The sequence below is a fragment of the Rhinopithecus roxellana genome, chromosome 11 (genome assembly GCF_007565055.1).
Source record: "Rhinopithecus roxellana isolate Shanxi Qingling chromosome 11, ASM756505v1, whole genome shotgun sequence".
Taxonomy (NCBI): domain Eukaryota; kingdom Metazoa; phylum Chordata; class Mammalia; order Primates; family Cercopithecidae; genus Rhinopithecus; species Rhinopithecus roxellana.
The window spans coordinates 100,474,945-100,495,876 of NC_044559.1; the positions used below are offsets into that span (position 1 = coordinate 100,474,945).

The 20,932-nt window shown below is 42.2% G+C and overlaps 1 protein-coding gene across 2 annotated transcripts in view; it reads left to right on the forward strand.

The window, feature by feature from the left end:
- The first annotated feature begins 885 nt into the window (after positions 1-885).
- Positions 886-20,932, forward strand: part of ARID5B (AT-rich interaction domain 5B) — a 193,671-nt gene continuing 173,624 nt past the window's right edge. For both annotated transcript variants that reach the window (XM_010367591.2, XM_030940204.1), the window contains exons 1-2: positions 886-950; positions 1,389-1,643. In XM_010367591.2, coding sequence (XP_010365893.1) covers positions 930-950; positions 1,389-1,643 — 276 coding nt within the window. In that variant the 5' untranslated portion in view covers positions 886-929. The remainder of the gene's footprint in view (positions 951-1,388; positions 1,644-20,932) is intronic.

Genomic DNA, 20,932 nt, shown 5'->3' on the forward strand with positions numbered 1-20,932 from the left:
TACTTCAAAATTAAAGAATGCACACGCAGAACCAGGAGCCTGAATTCATATTCTGAGCAGACTCGCTGCTCGCATTTATTGATTTATCATGCATCGTTTATTGTTCCAGTCCCTAAATGCAGTCGCTGTCCGTTCAATATTGTTTGCAAAATCCTAAGATGTGTGTGCACTGCTCACTTGTCTCTTTTTTTTTTTGCTGAGTATTTTTTTGCGAAGCGAACAAATGCATTAATATTTATATGTTTATATAATCGATAACCCACTTTTCCCTTCCATGTAAATAGGCATCAAAAGATAATTTAACAGATTAGTTCTCGAAAACATGGCAGTGAGGAAGCGTAATTTAACTATCAAACAAATCTACATGTCTAATAACAGCAAATCTGCTAAGGAGCATTAGAAAGAGGAGCAGCGCCCCGGAATCTCTGCAGGAAATGTTCTTTATATTAGACATATACAAGCAGGTCCTGTCAGATGCACAGCGGAGCTCGCTAGCCCTCCTCTCCTCCAAAAATCTCATCAGACAATATCCCTAGACAGGGGCGGTTAGAGAGAGAGGAATCACATCTCCACACAGTTTTAGGGTGCTTTTTATTTTTACAAATCTTTCTATGTGTCTTTTGCCTTGATCCATCCTCTTCCCGCCGAGATCGTACGGCGCCTTTCTCTCGATTATGAATTTGATCAATCCATATTTGGAAGAAAACCCACATAGTTTTTTCAGGAGCTGAAAATTGAGTCATTATAGAAATATTAGGACATATTTTCAATCATTTCGGTGCCCAAAGGGAGGCAAGAGCTCAGTTTTATATTGAGACATTACGCCGGCTGAAGGCAGAGAATGCGTTTCCCTGCCAGGACCTGATGCAATCCATTCAAGCCAACAAGTTTGGAGAGAATGTTGAGTTCAATCAATTCAGAACGTCGAGATGGAGCCCAACTCACTCCAGGTATTTCGCTCTCCTCCGCTCCTCCGATCCCGGCACCCCCCGGCACCCCCCAACCCCCTAGCTCACCCACACCTCTGCACCCACCCACACCCCCACAAACTTTTCACCAAACTTTTACCCTCTGCATCCCCCAAAATCATTTTTATTGTTTAAAAAAATCCCTGCACTGATCATACATACATAATGTAATTTTACCGCCTCAGATGGGGAGGTGGGAGAAGTGACGGTGGGGGGCCCTGAGTTTTTTTTTTTTTTTTTTTTTTTTTTTTTTTTTAGGGAGGCAAAAAATTTGTGGGCGCTATTATTTTTCCACCCAGCGTTATATCTGTTGGGTCGTCTGTATTAAGAGAGTGGATGTGTGTGTAAATGTGTCTGGGAATAGATGTTTGTGCTCTGATGGCTACATTATTTATTTGGTGTTCTTTTCCCCCCCTGCAGTGGGTCGGCTCACCGTGTGGCTTGCACGGACCTTACATTTTCTACAAGGCTTTTCAATTCCACCTTGAAGGCAAACCAAGAATTTTGTCCCTTGGCGACTTTTTCTTTGTAAGATGTACGCCAAAGGATCCGATTTGCATAGCGGAGCTCCAGCTGTTGTGGGAAGAGAGGACCAGCCGGCAACTTTTATCCAGCTCTAAACTTTATTTCCTCCCAGAAGACACTCCCCAGGGCAGAAATAGCGACCATGGCGAGGTGGTAAACCTGTCTGTCCCTCTCTGCTTTCTTTATTATTTTTCCCCCTAGTAATGCTTATTACAGGGCAAGCTTGAAAATACTGTATTCACTTCTGCAGGCGAACAGGATCGACTCCTTTTTTAAAGGGGTAGCGCCACTAGCTGGGGCTCGAGTATTTTGCCATTGTCAGAGTTTGGCTGTCAGCTTTACAAAGAGGATCCAACTGCTGATTTTAGTCAAGATCAAATAACTTGTTCGAGAAGGGTTTTGTTCAAGGATGTGTGTGTGTGTGTGTGTGCGCGCGTGTGTGTTCATTTGCTCTCCTGCTATTGCCTCTTGAACATCACATCCTTTTTATATTTTTTGCCTTTTGAAAATTTACCTTCGTGTCTGGCTTGGTCGTGTCTGGGTGGATTTATTTCGGTGGGTTTCGATATTGTTCTCTCTCTTTTTTTTTAAGTAAGTATTTGATATGTTTAAGAGGGCGGAAATTACGAAATGGAGGCAGAATGAGATCAAAAGCTATTGAGTTGGCAAAGACGTGTTGAATAAAGTGATAAATGACAGGTACTGGAATAATACATTCAAATAACTTGCAGATCTGCCCGGGCGGATTTCAAAGCTGTGGTGTAACAGGCACAAACACGTTAAGCATTAACAACTATCTCTCGCCCACTCCCTCTCCCCCCGGACAAGCCATTTGATGTTCTAGTTTGCAATTACTCCACGCAAAGTGGACGTCTTCCTGCGCGATCTTTGGGGGTGTGTGGGACGGGGGCGGGGGAGGGGAGGGCAGAGGGGTGTGTGCTCGCCCACTGGCCCTGCGGGTCCATCGTTCTCCGTGCCCAGACGGCGCTCCCGGGGAGGGCGGGGAGGGACAGAGCCTCCCCGGCACGTTTCTGGGCGGCCGCGGGGGCGCTCGCCGCGCTCCCGGGAGGACGCCGGAGGTGAGCCCGCTGTCACTGGGCGCCGGGGCGGCCGCCTCCCTTCGGCTCTGTCATTTCATGTGTGACCGCAGTTCTGCGGGCTCCCCTCGTCAGCTGACCGACCTCAGCGCCGTGGTACCTACCGGGGGGAACTATTTTGGGGAGTCTGTGCCCACGGCGCAGCGGGGAGGGAGGGCGCACGGCCGCCTGGCGAGGCTTTGTGTTGCCAAAGCGAGAGCAGGGTAATCAAACAGACTTTTGAGGGCAGCTAGTGCTGTGCCTGGCTCTCGAGCTTTCGAGGTAGGTGTAAGGATCTAAGGATCTTTTTGTTAAATGAATGGTTTCCCGTTTAACTCATCCCGGGGCTCGGAGCTGCCAGTCCTTCCAGAATTCCTTGGTCTGGTGGAGTTGATAGTACTTTTGGCATTGCCAGTTCACTCCCTCTCCCCAGGATCGAATTACTCGTCAGTGGTCTATGCCGGTTAATTACTGGAGTTAGTCGAAACGTTCGCCCTCGAATCTGCCTTTTCGGAAATAAGCCCCTCCCACCTCCCCGCTCACCTCCCCCCCTCCACCCTCCCTGGCCAGCTTTGGTTTTTAAATGTTCATATTTCCCGACGTCCGCCTGCAATTTTAAAAAGGTGTTGTTTGGAAATACTGTGAAAAATCCTGCAACCTACCAACAGGTTGAGCTCTTTACCCCCCCCAAGGTCTGGCTTGGCCCCCTCCCCCGACCCAACTTTCCTGCGCAGCTGTCTTCCTCCCCCTCCCCCTCCCCCTCCTGATTTCTTATTATTTGCTTTTCAAATTTATTACTTCAACATGGCCTGTGATCTGGAAAAGGGAAGGATTAAATATCCAGAAAAGAACTTGTGCCTAATAGACTTCTGACTAAGTCCAGGAGGAAATTATTCAGTGTTTTATGGGATATTTTGTGGTCACTCTTTTTCTGGGGGGAGGGATTGAAATTGGGATATTTTTTAAAGACCCTGAGTTGACCCCACTTGGTCCAATTTTAATTTTTGTTGGTGTAATTAAATGGTGAATTCTGATTTAAGAATAAAGGCTATGTTTGCCAAACGTTGCATCTGCTGGAAGTGTTGACAGTGAATAGATATATTTTTAAATACACGATTTCTTTTTAATTGTTCATTATGGGGAATTGAAAGGGAACCATTGTAATGATCTCTGCATTTCGTCACTGCTATATGAGCCATACCTGAGAAAATTAATCTTGCCATTTAAAAGTAAACTCTGGGGGTTTTCAGAGGGAGATGGCTCTATTTATAATCCTCAGCTGCATATACATCGTCTAATATTATGCATGATTTGTTTTTTAATGCTAACACGGCTGGTAATTAGCTGTATGATTATACTTGTATATTTCATTAGGACTTTGGCTGATGTCATTGTGAATTATTCAGCCATATTAAAACAATTTTCAATTGAGATAATGACACGCCTCAAAATTATGCAAATACAGGCTGCATTGTGCAAAATAATTATGACAAATGTAAAGCAGGTAGAAAGTTTCCCAATGCAGATCGGTTTTCCACCCTGGTGATGTCATTTCCCCCCTGGCCTAAGTTAGTCATTCATTAGCAGACTAGCAGCAGCAGTCTCCTCTGGAGGAGAGCCTTACGGAAACCAGCATTTACTGCTGGCACCTAGAGGGGGCAACAGGGCCCTCTCATTAAGAAATTTGCTTTGTTTTCACTTACTCCATTAACTTGTTTATATACATTTAAATGATTTTTATTATTGATTTTAAATAGTTTTGAATGATGCATTTGCCATTTGCAACATGTAACTGAAAGAGAAAGGTTTCTTGGTGATATGCACTGTTACTTGGAGAAAATGTTCAGCACATTTAATCAGCCAGAACAGTTTATTTTAAGTAACCAAATGGAGGTTAATAATTTCTTGATTGAGCTGACATCAGCATCCATTTCAAAAGGACAGCCAGGACCCAGTATGCTTTTTTTGGTTTAAGAGAATCATTCTGCCTTTTTATGATTTCTTGAAATGTAAAGACGTCAGTTCTAAAAGCAGAAAAATGATCATTGTGCAAGATTAGAAATAGCGTCCCTGTGTGGTTTGCTGTGATTTGCAGAGGGTTTTTTTTTTTTTTTTTTTTTTTTGGAATATTTTCTCATGATTTTTGTAATAATTGTGGGAGGCTTGATAAGGCAGGACTTTGTACACCCATTTTACAGATGAGGACATAGACTTGGAAAGGTTATGTGGTTCGTCAAAGGTCACCAGGCTAGAACCCAGGCTTTCTTGAAATTCAGGGTTATCTTTTCTCCCCAGTGAAACCTACCCTTGAAAGCAGAGCTTGAACGCATCATATTATATTCTAGAAGTGTGTACTAATGTGGACAGTCCCTCAGACATTTTAGAATTGTAACTAGTTAATCAGGTTTGCCAAAGGTCACCAGATGTCTAGGTAGCAAAACTATCCTTATCCTATAAAGTTAAGCTAATTCTAATCAGTGGTATATAATGATAGCAGTTATATTTTAATAGTTATTAATGATCGTTAACAATTTACTATTCATTTTAATGATAATGGTGATGATTAATATGCTTATATACACCAATGCCTTCATATATAATATTTCCAGTGTTGGCAACTGGTGTTGAGGAAAAGCATTCAAGAAAGTCACATTTTGATTCTGCAGCTTGCTATTTGCTTAATCTTGAACAACCGTTAAGTACTTGGAGCCTCAGTTTCTTAAGCTGCAAAATGGGAACAAAGTAGGGATGACTATAGATTGTTGGTGAAGATCAAGAGGATTTATAGGCAAAAGAGCTTTATATACTGTAAAGTGCTTAAATAAATAGAAAAGAATTATGATTGTAGTGACCTTTGTTCTAGATACTCTTAACTTTATAAGCAATAAAAAAATAACTTTTGTGTCTATGTGGAGGTTCTTGGACCTAAAAATGATGCCATCTTAAATTATCATGAAAATGAATAGCAGGGCCATGTGCAAGGAGTTAAGTGTCTTTAGTAATTACTTACAATTGCCACATTCAGCCAGTAGCTCTTCAGAGGAGGAAAATGGCAAAGTAGGTGGGTAATTGGTTCTGTTACTGGATAACTTCTGATTACATTCATTTTCCAATTGCCAAGTGCTTAATCTACTGGCAGTATACCCTCTTAAAATGGGTGGATATGCAAGCTTGGATTTCAGCCTGACCAGCCATCGCTGGGATTTTACAAGAAGGTTTGCTGGTCACCTCCAACTGTGCATGTGGATGGCTAAGCTAATGATGTCCAGGAGTCAAGATCAGGCATACCTGGATGTTACAGATTCTAGCATGCATTCAGGATTTCTAAAAGTGATTTGGTCATCATCAGCCTCACTGCTGAATTAAAAAATGCTAACAATCCATGTTCTGGGGCCCCTATTGAAATCTACTTAAATAGAATATCTAGAGTTGGGTCCAGGAGTCTGAATTTTAAATATTTAAACAGTCCCAGTCTAGCTGTGTGATCTCGGGCAAGTTCTAAACTCTCTGTGCCTCCATTTTCTCATCTGTGAAGTGGAAATACAGTCCTTATTTCCTAGGATTATTTTAAGGATTAAATAAGTTAATATATGTAAAATGCATATACCCAAAGTTGACACATAGTAGATACTTCAGTAATGGTTGACTGTTGTTATTATCGTTAATATTAGCGTTATTCTCGCTGAGGTTTGAAACCACTACCACGGAGCTTACTGAAGAAAGTTTTTCTGTGTGAGGGAATGGCACCTAGGTTAGTTTGCTAGGACACGTGGGCTTCCAAGTCCTACCAAACCAGGCTATCTTTCATCTCTATGTTGGCTTTAGCTGTGTCACCAAAATAAAAACTGTCTTAAGGATTTACATTTTACTGCAGAAGTAAGCTGTCAACTGGATCAGCAGGATTTTTTTTTTTTTTTTTTTCAAAAGATTACCTGATTTGATCATATCTGGAGTTAGGCAGACACATTCTGCAATCTAGAAGGTGCTGGATTGGTCGTGCTCTTCTTTTTGGATAGCTCCTCAGTCTTGGTCTATAACCATAAGGTAATTTTTTGGAGATTTCTGAGACCTCTTAAATGACCACACTGGCCTTTGACAATTGCTTTAACTTTTTTAAGCCTCAGTTTCTTCCTCTGTAAAATAGATTTAATGATCTCAACTGTGCTGGGAATCAGAGATAATAATGAAAAGGGTCTGGAATCTAGCATAGTACCTACCCATGAGAGTTCAATGAATAATGGTTGCACTTATAATAGTTATTATTTATTTTTAGTAATCATCTTAAGCTAAGAAAAGGAATTATCTTTACTTTCTACCAAGCAGGTCTTTTAGAACAAAGATAAGATGTAAAGAATTGCATGGAGAGAAATTACTGGACTGTGACAAGGGTCACCCAAACAAGGCCTGAAGGCCAAATCTGGCCCACTGTCTGTTTTTGTGAATAAAGTTTTATTGGAATGTGGCCATGCTAATTTGTTTAAGGCTGCTCTCAGGCTGCAACAGCAGAGTTGAGTTCTTTTGACAGTTACCAGATCTCTGGCAAAGTGGAAATATTTACCATCTGGGTTTCTACAGAAAAATTTTGCTGACCCCTGGCCTATGCAGTTGATCTGCCAGAAGGCAGATGATGTGTACCTGTTTTTCTTTCTTACTTGAGTTTTGGCCAGGAACCAGTAATATCAGAAATATACGAAACTTAAGTAATATAAGAAATTGTACATTAATATTATATCATTAACGTTTACATATCCAATCCAATTTCACCATTGATTCTAGGACATTAAAATTTGAGAATGAGTGAAATAATATTAAATTATATTTTGTATGGTTAAGATCGAAACTTTAGCCAATATTAGTATTGTCTATCTTGAGTTAATAAAAAACTACTCCTGAAGTTCTATGTGCTCAGTACTCTGCTAGGTGAAGAGATGGATGCAAAATGGTTTGTGATGTGACCCGTTTTCTGAACAAATTCATCAATCTTGATAAGGAGATGAGATCAATGTCTAAAAATGTAAAAGCAGTATGACACACAACACGTCAGTAAATTGTGCTGATAATACATGTATAGGCGTCCAAAGGAAGGCTCCCAACCATCATGTTTTTTGGAAAAAGAATTCATTAAATTTCTCAGGTGTTGATTGAAGACCTACTGTGTGCTGGCACTTGGATACAAGAGATTAAGAAAAATGGTTTCGGCAGGGTGTGGTGGCTCACGCCTGTAATCTCAGCACTTTGGGAGGCCGAGGCGGGCGGATCACGAGGTCAGGAGATCGAGACCATCCTGGCTAACACGATGAAACCCCGTCTCTACTAAAAATACAAAAAAAATTAGCCAGGCATGGTGGCGGGCGCCTGTAGTCCCAGCTACTCGGGAGGCTGAGGCAGGAGAATGGAGTGAACCTGGGAGGTGGAGCTTGCAGTGAGCCGAGATCACGCCACCGCACTCCAGCCTGGGTGACAGAGCAAGACTCCGTCTCAAAAAAAAAAAAAAAAAAAAAAAAAAATAGAAGGGGCCTCTGCTCTCAAGGAGTTCCCAGACTGTCTTTGTAGACAGACAGTAATCACAGAAAAGCCATCAGACTCTTTCCATCTGCATTCCTTAGTTTGAGTTGAGATGAACTGAGATCATTATTTGTTTGTAGCATTTCTTAATCTTTCTGGAAATTAGAAAATACTGTCTTCATCTTTGAATTCTCACTCCCTGGACACATATTTGTAGAGCACCTATTATGTGCCAGATCCTGTTCTAGGCCCTGGGGATACAGCATGAACAAGACAGACAAAAATCACTGCTCCCAGGGAGCGTATAGTCCAGTGGTTGGTTGTAACCTCTTGTGCACTTTATAGTTATCAGTGTTCTTTTCCTTTACCTTGTCGCCTGACCCTATGCTCCCCCCACCATAGTGCTGTTCTCAGGAGCAGGCAGTTGTGCCTTATTCACCTATGGGTCCTCTGCAATATTTAGTGCTATTCAGTGAGTATTTTTTGAGTGACTGAACCACATAATTAAAATGCCTTCTTGCACACATTCTACCTTTTGAAAGCTTTACCCAGTTTCTTTCTGGCAGATGACCAGTGACCGGTCATCCACATGTGGGCCAGATCCAGGACCCCATCTCACACTTCTTCTTTCTCTTCCAAAGTCTGTAGTCATTTTGCACTGTAGAATGTGAAACCATGGGAAGTGGTTTTTTCATAGGGGCACGCACCAAAGAAATAAGCAAATATTTGAATGATTAGGCTGGAGGCAGCATCTCTGTTTCGTTGGGTAATTTTCCAGTCTCGGCAGTCAACCCATAAAAAGTCAGGGCTTTGTGGTGGCAACCTGTGAAAAGACTAGACTTCAGGGAAGAAGATTCACTCCTCGCCTGGTGTTGGTTTGCAGTTCATATGAGCCAGCATGTTTTGCAGGCTGATGGTCTTAACTAGGCCACATGTTTGATAGTGCCTCAAAATTGTAAGCAATTAAAACCTCTCTTGACAATTAGACTGTCAGGCACATACTAAGGAAGTGTTATTTTTATGAAATACAGGAGTCCATACATGTAAATACTTCATTATTAATTATTAATAAAGCATGCCATTGTTCATAGTGGCATCTAGTGATATATGACTCAAGCTCATTTATCAAAGTCTAGTTTTAACCAATATCCAGAATATAATTGCTTGAATCAAATGCATTCACTTGTCATTTTTTATAGCCAGTGTAGCTGGATATTTGCCATCTTCTACTCAGAATAATATTGTAGCGAGTGACTACCCGTTGCCTTGGCTTTTAAGGAAATTTAAAACAAATTTATCGATTGTTGGCTTAAGGATTCATTTGCCTCTCAGAGATGTAGTCATGGATTCCCTCATTTCTTGAAGAATCTACACTCGCACAAATCCAAGAATGGATTTTTCTGGCCACACTGTGTTCCTCACTGACTTGCTGGAGATGAGAACCTTGGCCTTAGCCCTCCAGCGTATATCCCTCGTGCCCTGGACTGTGAGCATCAGTATCGACAACACATTTCAAACACGCAGATGATGATGATTATTGAAAGGGTGCTTTAGAATCATGCTAATGGCATCAATCTCTTGCACACACTTGGGTAAATTAATTCTGCTTTTAAAATCAGATGCACTGTTAGCAGCGTTAAAGATGGATATTTGACATTTATCACGCAGACTAGGATGGGTGGTTTAATTACGTGAATTTTCTGTAGGATCTTTGTGGCTGTATAAATAGACGCACTGTGGCGTGTGTCCTTGGCATATGACCATCAAGTTCACAGTCACATCTCCATTCCTGTGCCCCAGTAAGAACCCCAGGCGGCAGAGGCCAAATGTTGCTAGTCAATCTAGAGACCCCATAAACATCTTTTCCCTCACCTTTCTTTTCTCATGACTCCAAGCACACCCGGCCTATGAAACACCCCTTCCACCCCGTGGTTGAGTTCCAAGCCTGATCAGTGGCACTGAACATTAAACTCTTGTCTTTGAGAATAATGGGCTTTGCTTTCTATACCCTCAAGCATGTTGAGCTACTGTGCAAGCTGGAAAATAAAAATGTTCTAATTGTGTCTTTTAAATAAGCATAGGAGTGAATTAATTAGACCATATTTTGTCTTTAGTTGCTTAGTTACACAATAGTATTCCTGAGCACGAGTAAGATAAATTGGCTCTTTTTGTGCTGCTTGTCCCTTAATCATAATTACTGTATTGCTTAGGAGAGTAAAGCTTACATAGATTTTGCATTTTTTATTAATAGTCAAAAATATGCATATGATATATAAAGTATATGCTGTTCAACCTGTTTTATATGTGGGAAGAAGTTTTATTGTGGTGGTAACATTTGCATTAGTTGCTCAAAGATGTAGTTCTGGGAAATATATAATTGAAATGTTTTTGAATTGCTTTTTCTGGCCTTTTCAATCTTATTCAAAATAATAGTGCCTCCAGTCCTGGAGCAGTCATTCTCATTTGATTTAACATCTTTCTTTGCACTGCATGCGGGGCACCCAGTTTTAACCCTGCAGAGCCTAGATGAAGTTCTGTGATTCATAGGCTATACATTGTGCCTTACGTTTTTTGGCTCATGCTCTCAGGGCTTGGGGGGCAGGGGGCAGAAGGGTGCCTTTGTCTTGCCGTCATTATTCCAATGCCCTTTGCCCTTGGCTCACTTCCATGCTCCTTAAGGAAGGTTCTAGGGTTAGAGAGTGTAAGAGTTTGTTTTAGCATGAGCTGGACAACTATCTGTGCTTACCTTCTGGGGTCTTGCAAAATGTGATGTTGCTACTGAAGCTTGGACTTATAACCCCCTACCCCAACCCTCCACCAAGGAGGGCAGCCGGAGTTGGACAGCTTGATATAGTTATTGAAAAATGAGAGAATCTGGATTATGACCCAGGATACTTGCTTGGTAAATGTATGTGAAAATCGACTCCATTGTTCTATTGTATTTGAAAAGCAAGTAAATTATTTACAGATATTTGCTAATTAAAGCATATGTTGTTTGACAAGCACAAAGGAACACAGTATAACTGGAGACAAAGAACTAAGTGCAAATAATTTAAACTCACTAATACTGTATATTCTTCTTAAGGCAGGAATATTAATGTGTATATATAGGGTGTTGGTCAAAAGGTACAAACTTTTAGTTATGAGATATCATATATATATATGTGTGCATCTTGTATCTAGAGATCTAATGTATAGTATATTGACTATAGTTAATAATACTGTATTGTATACTTGAAAATTGCTAACAGAGTAGATCTTAAGTGTTGTTACCACATCAAAAAAGGATAACTATGTGGGGTGATGAATGTTAACAACTTGACTGTGGTCATCTTCATGATATATATACATCAAATCATCACATTGTATACCTTAAATATATACAACCATCATATTGTATACTTTAATGTATACTATTTTTGTTAATCAGTTATACTTCAATAAAGCTGGAAAAAATATGTATATATGCATATATATAATTATGTATGTATATCAATGCATGTTTATATATATATATATACACACACACAGAGAGAGATAACTTGTCCTGTTATCTCTGTATACATTACACATATATATACATACGGTTTTTTTAACACTTCCAAGGGAAGGCTCACATGCTACAGAGATAACAAGTCAGGTTACCCTCGAGTTGCTTGTCACTAGGCTTGCCCTAAGCTCTCTAATGGAAGATGAGATGGAAACGTTTTGACAGAATATTGTTTTCCCTTTGGTTCAATTTTTGCTTGCCGTTATCTAGTTTGAGGTCAGCTCAGAGTATCACCAGAAAGAAGGCAAATTAACCAGACACAGTATCAGAGAATAAAAATGTTCTCACCCATTCCCTTGTCCTCAGACTTTCCTGAATGTGATAGGCTCAGGTTTAGTTGTTTTTATTCTGTGACTACCCAACTTTGGCAGTGTTCTGGTTGGAAATTTGCATTGTGGAAAAGACGCTGGTGATACAAGGCAAAGGGCAGACCAGTGAAGGTCAGATGCAGGAAAGGTCATTGATAATGTTCTCAGAGACTTTTTCCTGGCTGCAACTTTGGTGTATCCATTGGTAAAACTGGTCCCTCTGGCTCTGCTATCTGCCAACATGTTTGGTTTTAGGCATGGCTAGCTTAAAGTCCCTTAGTATCGTTGATAACGATGGTCAAGAAGAATTGCCATGGTTATTTAGGAGAAAGGCTCATGTCTAATTTGCCATGGACATTTTGGTAGACTCACAGGATAACAAGTTAAAAGAGGTTGAGGAGAACAAATCCAGCCCTCTTTATTTAATAAATGCAGAACCTGAGGCCCAGAAAAATCTTGGACATGTCCTCAGAGCTAGCGAGTGACAGAAGTGGAACTAGGATTCAGTGTTCTCAGGCACCACAGTCTGGTCCTGCTGTTTTGGGGAAGGGGCCGCTCTCTTGAGGTCATGTCCTGAGGAAAGTAGGCAAGTGCTTCCCATGGCTATGTTCTTGGTAGGCCATTCCAGTGCCCTGTCTTATGCTAGTGCATGGTGCCATGGGGGATATCACTTTTATAAAACAACTCATGGAGAGTATGCACTTTACTGGAATGGCAGGATACTTTGTTTTGTTTGTTTGTTTTTGGATGGAGTTTCACTCTTTTCGCCTAGGCTGGAGTGCAATGGTGCAATCTCGGCTCACCGCAACCTCTGCCTCCTGGGTTCAAACGATTCTCCTACCTCAGCCTCCCAAGTAGCTGGGATTACAGGCATGCGCCACCCATGCCTGGCTAATTTTGTACTTCTAATAGAGACGGGGTTTCTCCATGTTGGTGAGGCTGGTCTTGAACTCCCGACCTCAGGTGATCTGTCCGCCTCAGCCTCCCAAAGTGCTGAAATTACAGGTGTGAGCCACTGCGCCCGGTCCTGGAATGGCAGGATACTTAACAGAGATTTAGTGATTACACAGAAGCCAGGATTGATACTCAGAATCCCAGACTGGACATCGCCTTCATTTCCATAATTTTTCCTGAAGCCAGGAGGGCCCTCTAATGGGATGCTATTTATATTGGCTGAAGATAAAGCTTCGCCAAAAGGTGGCAATGTTGGTAATAAATGGAACTGGTACTTCTGCCAACATCTGATACTCACCGATGGTTTCATCATTTAGAAGTGTGTATCTACTATGTGCCTACTATGTATCAGTTCTCCGTTCTGGGGATATAATAGTGAGCAGTGAGTGACTAGTACACAAAGATTTCTGTTCTCAGAGAGCATATTTTCTCTCCTATAGTAAGAAGGAAGAAGCAACTTGATTAATTTGTCCCAAATGGAGGGAAAACCATCTCCATACATTGTAGTCTTAAAACTGAATTCACGCTTCCTTTAGAGTGCTTTCTCTTCTCTGTGTATTCACAGCCTAGAGAAAATGCCCCACCTTTCCCTTTCCTGAAACCATCTGCAAAATGTTCACCCACAGTGTTTTCAATTCAGTGACCACTTACGTGTCAGGCATTGCAAAAACGTTAACATATAAATTAAATATAAATAAAATATCTCATTTAATTCTCATGGCTGGTCTATAGTGTCAGTAGTATTTTGACGTTTCCATACTTTGTAGATGATGCAGCTGAGGCCACAGAGGTTAAAGGAACTTGCCCAAGGTCACGCATAGGTGAGACTCAAGAGTCAGGATTGAAACCCATATTCTCCCGATGCTGCCAAGACTAGTGGGCGAGCTTTGTTTCTCAATAACTTTAGAATATATTGAGAACTCTCAACATTAGCATTGGGACTTTCACTATATACTGATGTATTCTTTAATTGAGTCTTCGTGAAAGCTTCTTTCCTGCTCTTTAGGGACTTGCACAGTTGACTGATACCCAGATAACAGTAATACCCTACACACGGGTAATACACTTTCAAAGGGCACTTTAGACTCCACATAGCGCCTTTCTCACATTTCACGAGAGAGAAGTCTCAGGCTCAGTACCTCCAGCGTGCCTTTGTGTGCAGCCCAGCACTGGGCACTGGAGAGAGAGAGGTGGAAAACCAGGCAGATCCTGCCCCCACGGAGCTTACCATCAGGTGGGGACCACACGCATAGTATATAAACTTATCACAAACAAAGAAGTGATTTTGTGATGTGGTCAAGGGGATGAAGGGAAAATATAAGTACCTCTGTCAGGGGTACATGATTTTGTCAGAAAGGTCTTGGGAGGCATTTTAGAAGAAATAACATTTGAGGGGAAGTCTAAAGGGATCTGGGGGTGAAGATTGGGAAGTTTCTAGGCAAGGTGTAGGGTGGGCGAAAACTCCCTGCAGAATAGTTTCTGGGCTGGGCTTGGCCTTGGTGAATTCAATAGCCAGGTTAGAGATACCCACTGATGCCCACTGGAGACACCTATTGGTCTAGGTATCATCTAGACACCTGGGGTGCATATTTAGAGCTAATGTACATCATTGGCTGTGGAGATGGTTGAAAACAGGGCAAGTAGCCAGGCACGGTGGCTCAAGCCTGTAATCCCAGCACTTTGGGAGGCCGAGGCGGGTGGATCACGAGGTCAGGAGATCGAGACCATCTTGGCTAACACGGTGAAACCCCGTCTCTACTAAAAAATACAAAAAACTAGCCGGGCAAGGTGGCGGGCGCCTGTAGTCCCAGCTACTTGGGAGGCTGAGGCAGGAGAATGGCGTAAACCCGGGAGGTGGAGCTTGCAGTGAGCTGAGATCCGGCCACTGCACTCCAGCCTGGGCGACAGAGCAAGACTCCGTCTCAAAAAAAAGAAAACAGGGCAAGCTAAGGCAAACTAAGGCCCATAGGCCAACTCTGATCTACTACCTGTCTTGTTTATTTGTTTGTTTGTTTGAGACAGAGTCTCACTCTGTCGCCAAGGCTGGAGTGCAATGGCACAATCTCAGCTCACTGCAACCTCCGCCTCCCAGGTTCAAGTGACTCTCCTGCCTCAGCCTCTGGAGTAGCTGGGATTACAGGTGCCCGCCACCACGACTGGCTAATTTTTGTATTTTTAGTAGAGATGGGATTTCACCATGTTGGTCAGGCTGGTCTTGAACTCCTGACCTCAAGCAATCCACCCGCCTCGGCCTCCCAAAGTGCTGGGATTACAGACGTGAGCCACCATGCCCAGCCTTGTTTGTTTGATTTTGAGACAGGGTCTCGCTCTGTCACCCAGGCTGGAGTGCAATGGCGTGATCTTGCCTCACTGCAACCTCTGTTGCCCAGGTTCAAGTGATTCTTGTGCCTCAGCCTCCTGAGTAGCTGGGATTGCAGACAGGTGCCACCCCACCCAACTAATTTTTGTATTTTTTAGTAGAGATGGGGTTTTGCCATGTTGGTCAGGCTGGACTACCTGTTTTTGTAAATAAAGTTTTATTAGCACAGAGCCATGCCCACTTGTTTACAAATGGTCTCCAGTAACTTTCGCACTATAGTGGCAGAGTTGGGTAGTTGCAGCAGAGACTATATACCACACAGAGCTTAAAACATTTACTATCTGGCCCTTATAAAAAATGTCAACCCCTCATTTAAAATAATATTAATAAAAGCAATAGTAAAACTAGGTCCTGACAGATTAATATGTGACATTTCATTTACTCTTCTAACAGTAATACTGTGAGGTAGATTCTAGTGTCATCTCCATTTTGTGGGAGGGTAATCTGAAAGGTTAGGTAACGTGTCCAGGTCTCCAAATTCACTCATCTGGTAAATGACAGAGACTGAATGGGAACTCAAGCTGTCTTGATTCCAAAATGCAGGTGGCAGAAACGTTGTGCTGTCCTATTTACAAGTAGAGGAAACGGGAAGTATCAGAAAAGGGTGGTAAAGTTAGCTGAGGTTTTACTCTGTGAAATAAAACTGCACAGCAGCTGTATCCATCTTTCAAGGTCCCATTCAAAACCCACCTCCTCCTTGAGGTCTTCCATTCACTGTCTAGCAACAAAGAAGCCACAGAGGCACAGGTGTAAGTGCCCTCTGGGTCAGGCAGATAAGATCTATGAGTGACTGGGCCAGGTCTTGGAGACAATATGATATTCAGGGAACTGGGGAGTGCATGACTGGTTTGAGGCATGCCTCTAAAATGTTCCTCTTGAGCCAGGTGCCATGGCACATGCGTGTAATCCCAGCTACTTGGGAGGTTAAGTGGGGAGGATCACTTGAGCCCAGGAGTTCAAGGTGAACCATGATTGCACCACTGTATGCGTGGGCAGCAGAGTAAGACCCTGTTTCTAGTTAAAAAAAAAAAAATTAATTAAAAAAATAAAATGCCCTTCAGTTTCAACCTAGCACTGCTGGGCAGGAATGTCATTCTGAGATATTGCTAAATCTTTCCATTTTTCAAGAGAAACCAGAAACCTAGATTTTCTTGTGATTTTAGTTGACTATTTATTTATTTATTTATTTATTTATTTATTTATTTGAGACAGAATCTTGCTCTGTCACCCAGGCTGGAGTGCAGTGGCATCATTTCGGCTCACTGCAACCTCCACCTCCTGGGTTCAAGTGATTCTCCCTCCCTCAGCCCCCTGAGTAGCTGGGATTACAAGCACGCGCCACCATGCCCGGCTAATTTTTGTATTGTTAGTAGAGACAAGGTTTCGCCATGTTTGTTAGGCTGGTCTCACTGTGCCTGGCCCAATCCAATTTTTAAAACACTCTCTGTGGGCCAAACAAAATGTGTCTTCTGTCCAGATGTGGCCCACAGGCTGCCACCTTGCCATCTCTAGAGCAAAGCTTTGGACTCTTACAGTTTTTAAAACTTTCTCATAGTTGGCCCATTTTCTGTAACTAAAGCAAAAAGAACCGTTGATCCCAAAGGGGCTGTTAAAAATGGGGTGGAGACAACCAGGTGGATAAAGCCAGGGCTCTGGAGTCTGCAGGGATGGCAGGAAGAGATGTGCAAGAAGAAGAGTTTGGCTGTGCCCTGGAGCCTACATTTAGGCTTGAGGAGGGAGGCAGGGACAAGCTGTGGAAAGAAGCACATGAATGTGAAGGTGACCTATAGCCATCCTGGAAGGCGTCCTGGAGAAGGGGCCCTTGAAAACACTTAAGGATGGATGAGGGTGAGAGATGAGAAGATCCTAGGCAGAAGCAAAGCCATGGCAAGTAGGAAGGAAGGACATACCAATACCGGATATGGTCTGGATTTGGTAAGAGAACACAGGTCTAGTGGGAAATGAGGTATATTGAGGCCAGACCTCAGGGAGTCTAGCATGTCATGTGGATTGGAATCTGAAGGCAGTGCTGCCAAATAAATTCACACATCTGTTTTCTCTTTCTAGTTAGAATATAAACCCTTAGCCTTGAAGACTAGTAGAATGGAGCGTGAATATTTACTCTGCCAGTTAGTAGCTGTGTGTCATCTTGGCCAACTTGCCTAATCTCTCTGGCATCTCAGTTTCTTACCTGTGAAATGACTTGATCTTGCTGGGCTAAGAATGTTAAGTGAGATGCTTATGGGCAAAGAGCACAAAACCATGACCTGGCTTATCCTAGGTCTGCAGCAGATGTTGGTTATTGACCCTGCCCTCCCTGGTCAGGGACCACATCGTAACTTTTAAAGTCTTAGTGCTAGACTGTTAATAACTCCTTAATAACTAATTTATGGGTTGAGGTATTGGACTATTATTTGAAAAACAGGAACTAAGGAAACCGTCATGTGAAATAGAGTTAAACTTCCTGGTTTTGCATTTACCCCAGAAGACTTCTCCTGTGTTTAGGTTCAACATTTTTGATCTATATCGGTGATTTCCAGTCACTTTGAAGGAGACATGTTGGAATCCACTCTATTCTGTTCTATGTAGATGTCAAAGGTACATTAGGGGCCAGGCACGGTGACTCATGCCTGTAATCCCAGCACTTTTGGGAGGCTGAGGTGGGCAGATCACTTGAGGTCAGGAGTTTGTGACCAGCCTGGCCAACATGGTGAACCCCTGTCTCTACCAAAAACACAAAAATTAGCTGGGCGTGGTGGCATGCACCTGTAATCCCAGCTACTCAGGAGGCTGAGGCAGGAGAATTTCTTGAACCTGGGAGGCAGAGGTTGCAGTGAGTCAAGATTGTGCCACTGCACCGCAACTCCAGCCTGGGTGACAGAGCCTGACTCCGTCTCAAAAAAAAAAAGAAAAAAAAAAGGTACATTAGGGGACATCTCTTCCATTGGCCACAACAAAATTAACTGAGATAGGAGGATGATGGAGTCAAGAGACAAAACTAGCTTTCCAGATGTTTAATCTAAGTGCCCCACCCTCCACCCTGCCCTTTCATGATGCAACCATCAGGAAACCTGGTGTTGAGCTGCGAAACATGCAAAACATTGAATTCATTTTAAATAAACCCACTATTCCTCCATTTTAGAAAAGTTTGCTGTATTTTCTTTTCTTAAAAACACCCCTTACTTGAAAATTTGCTTCATCCCCTTGTCCCCTTCCTCACAACCATCTTCCTCATTTGGGGCTGGTCATGGTAGGGGGTATATTCCAATCCAACTCTTTGAAAGATGCAAAAAGCATCAGCCAGACCATGTAAAGAGAAAGGTCCCAGCCAAAATGGCTGGGGGAATCTCAGAAGGATCCTCCAAATAGAGAGAGCCTGCTGGGCCATTAAATCCTTTTGCTTTGGGTTAATCCCACAGCGTATATCAGATGACTAGAATTCAGATGAAAACACTGCTATAGTACTCAGTCTCCTCGCCAAATGATTCCAAAATATATGGGTTACGAATACAGAAAAAATAACTGAATTTGGTGTTTCTTAAGTAAAATAATCTGTTCCATTCTGTTCCTTGTGAATATTCTCTCTAATAGTCTAATTGTGTTTTGTGCTCCTGGGGCCTGAGTGTGTTTTTAGCAACAACGCATTGGTTGTAAAATATGCATCCCCAACTATCTGGACAGGCAAGAAAGAGGGCTCTAGTAAAAAGGCTGAAGGTTTTTTTTTGTTTTGTTTTGTTTTGTTTTTTAATGCAGATCATATGAATCACATAAATGGTGTTGTCTTTAAAATTATCAACAAGCTCTGGGTGCATTTTTATTTCTTCATATTATAGGTCCTGTTTCTCACTCCACATTTTTGATATTACTAGATCAGTAATTCAATAGACAGCCAAGCAGGTGTTCAAATCACTCCTGACCCCCAGAATTCCTTAAATGACCCCTTGAGGCAGTGGAGTGAAAACATTCTCAGCATGTCAGAATATTGAGATATCTCAGTTGCCTTAAATTTTTTTCTTTTTTTGCCTTAATCTTTACAGGCTTTTTTGTGTGCCTTTTTTTTTCTCTGCTTAAGCCAAGAGGAATCTTACTTCAATCTTGGCCATGAGGATTGGGGGACTGGAGGACAGGGTCTGCAGATTGTACTTATAGTTAATACAGTTCTAACTGCTCAGCTGTGCCAGCTAACTTTTCTAATTGGTCTTTAAAAGATGAATCTTTTTTTTTTTTTTTCCTGAGATGAAGTTTCACTTTTGTTGCCCGGGTGGGAGTGCAATGGCGCAATCTCGGCTCGCTACAACCTCTGCCTCCTGGGTTCAAGCGATGCTCCTGCCTCAGCCTCCCGAGTAGCTGGGATTACAGGTGCCTGCCACAATGCCCGGCTATTTTTTTTTTGTATTTTTAGTAGAGACGAGTTTCACCATGTTGGCCAGGCTGTTCTTGAACTCCTGACCTCAGGTGATCCGCCTGCGTCGGCCTCCCAAATAAAAGATGACTCTTAAATGAGTAGAAGGAAAAAAAAGGAAGATGGGGCTTGGAATTCTCATATGGTAGTTAAGGGCATAACATAATATTGCTATTGAAAAAATATTACATTTCTATTTTTAAATGTAGGCCTTTGACTATAACCTTTATTCAATTAAATTCAATCAATATTTATTAGGATGTACCATAGTGATAAAGGGATGAATAAAATCAGCTTCTTTCTCTCTAGTTAGAGGAGATAAAACATGTTAAAGTTAGCCATACTTGGCAAGTTTATACTGCCTCTTTCATACTGAAAAATACAGTCACATTGTTAAATAGTATTCTTAAAAATTTCTATGGATAGCCCCCCAAAATGAAAGATCTCTTGTACAGGCAGTTGATTTAGGATTTAGGCAGTTGCATGAAGTATTATACTATTGGTTTGTCTTCATCTTTGCAGAAAATTATCTAATTTCTAGGCATACTCGAAACATATTTAGCACCTCATTTTACAAACTTTATTTTATTGTCACACAATGGCGTGTAAATGTGTCCTGTGTTAAAGATGGTTGTAACGGTTATCTATTGTTGTGCAACAGATTACCCCAGATTTGGTGTCTTGTTAAAACAACACTTACTATCCACAGTTTCTGTGGGTGGCAAGTCTGAATAAGGCTTATCTGGGTGCCTCTTGCTAAGGGACTCTCAAAGCTGCAGGCAAGGTGTCCTCCCCAGCTGTGGCCATCTGAAAGCTCTGTAGAGGGAGGATCTATTAATACTTCAGGCCCACTCACTTGCCTATTGACAGCTCTCAGATCTCTTAGGCTGTTGGACTAAGGCCCTCAGTTCCTCTCTGGCAGTGGGCCTGGGTCTTCCTGGCTTCCTTGCTGGGCCACATGGGCCTCTCCATAGGGCAACTCAAACATGGCAACAGACTCCCCTCAGACTGTAAGGTGTAGGAATGAGACACAAGCCATAGTCCTTTTATAACCTGATGCTGAAAGTGACATCCCGTCACTTTTGCCTAATTCTGTTTGTTAGAAGTGAGGCATTATTATCTAGCCCACACTCAAGAGCAGGAGATTATTACAAGGTTGCGTATAATCTCAGGGGACCATCTTCAAGGCCACCTATTACAGCTGGCAACAGAGCCAGTCGCTTTAGTGTACAGCTCATCTGATGAGGGTTGAAAGGTATTCTTC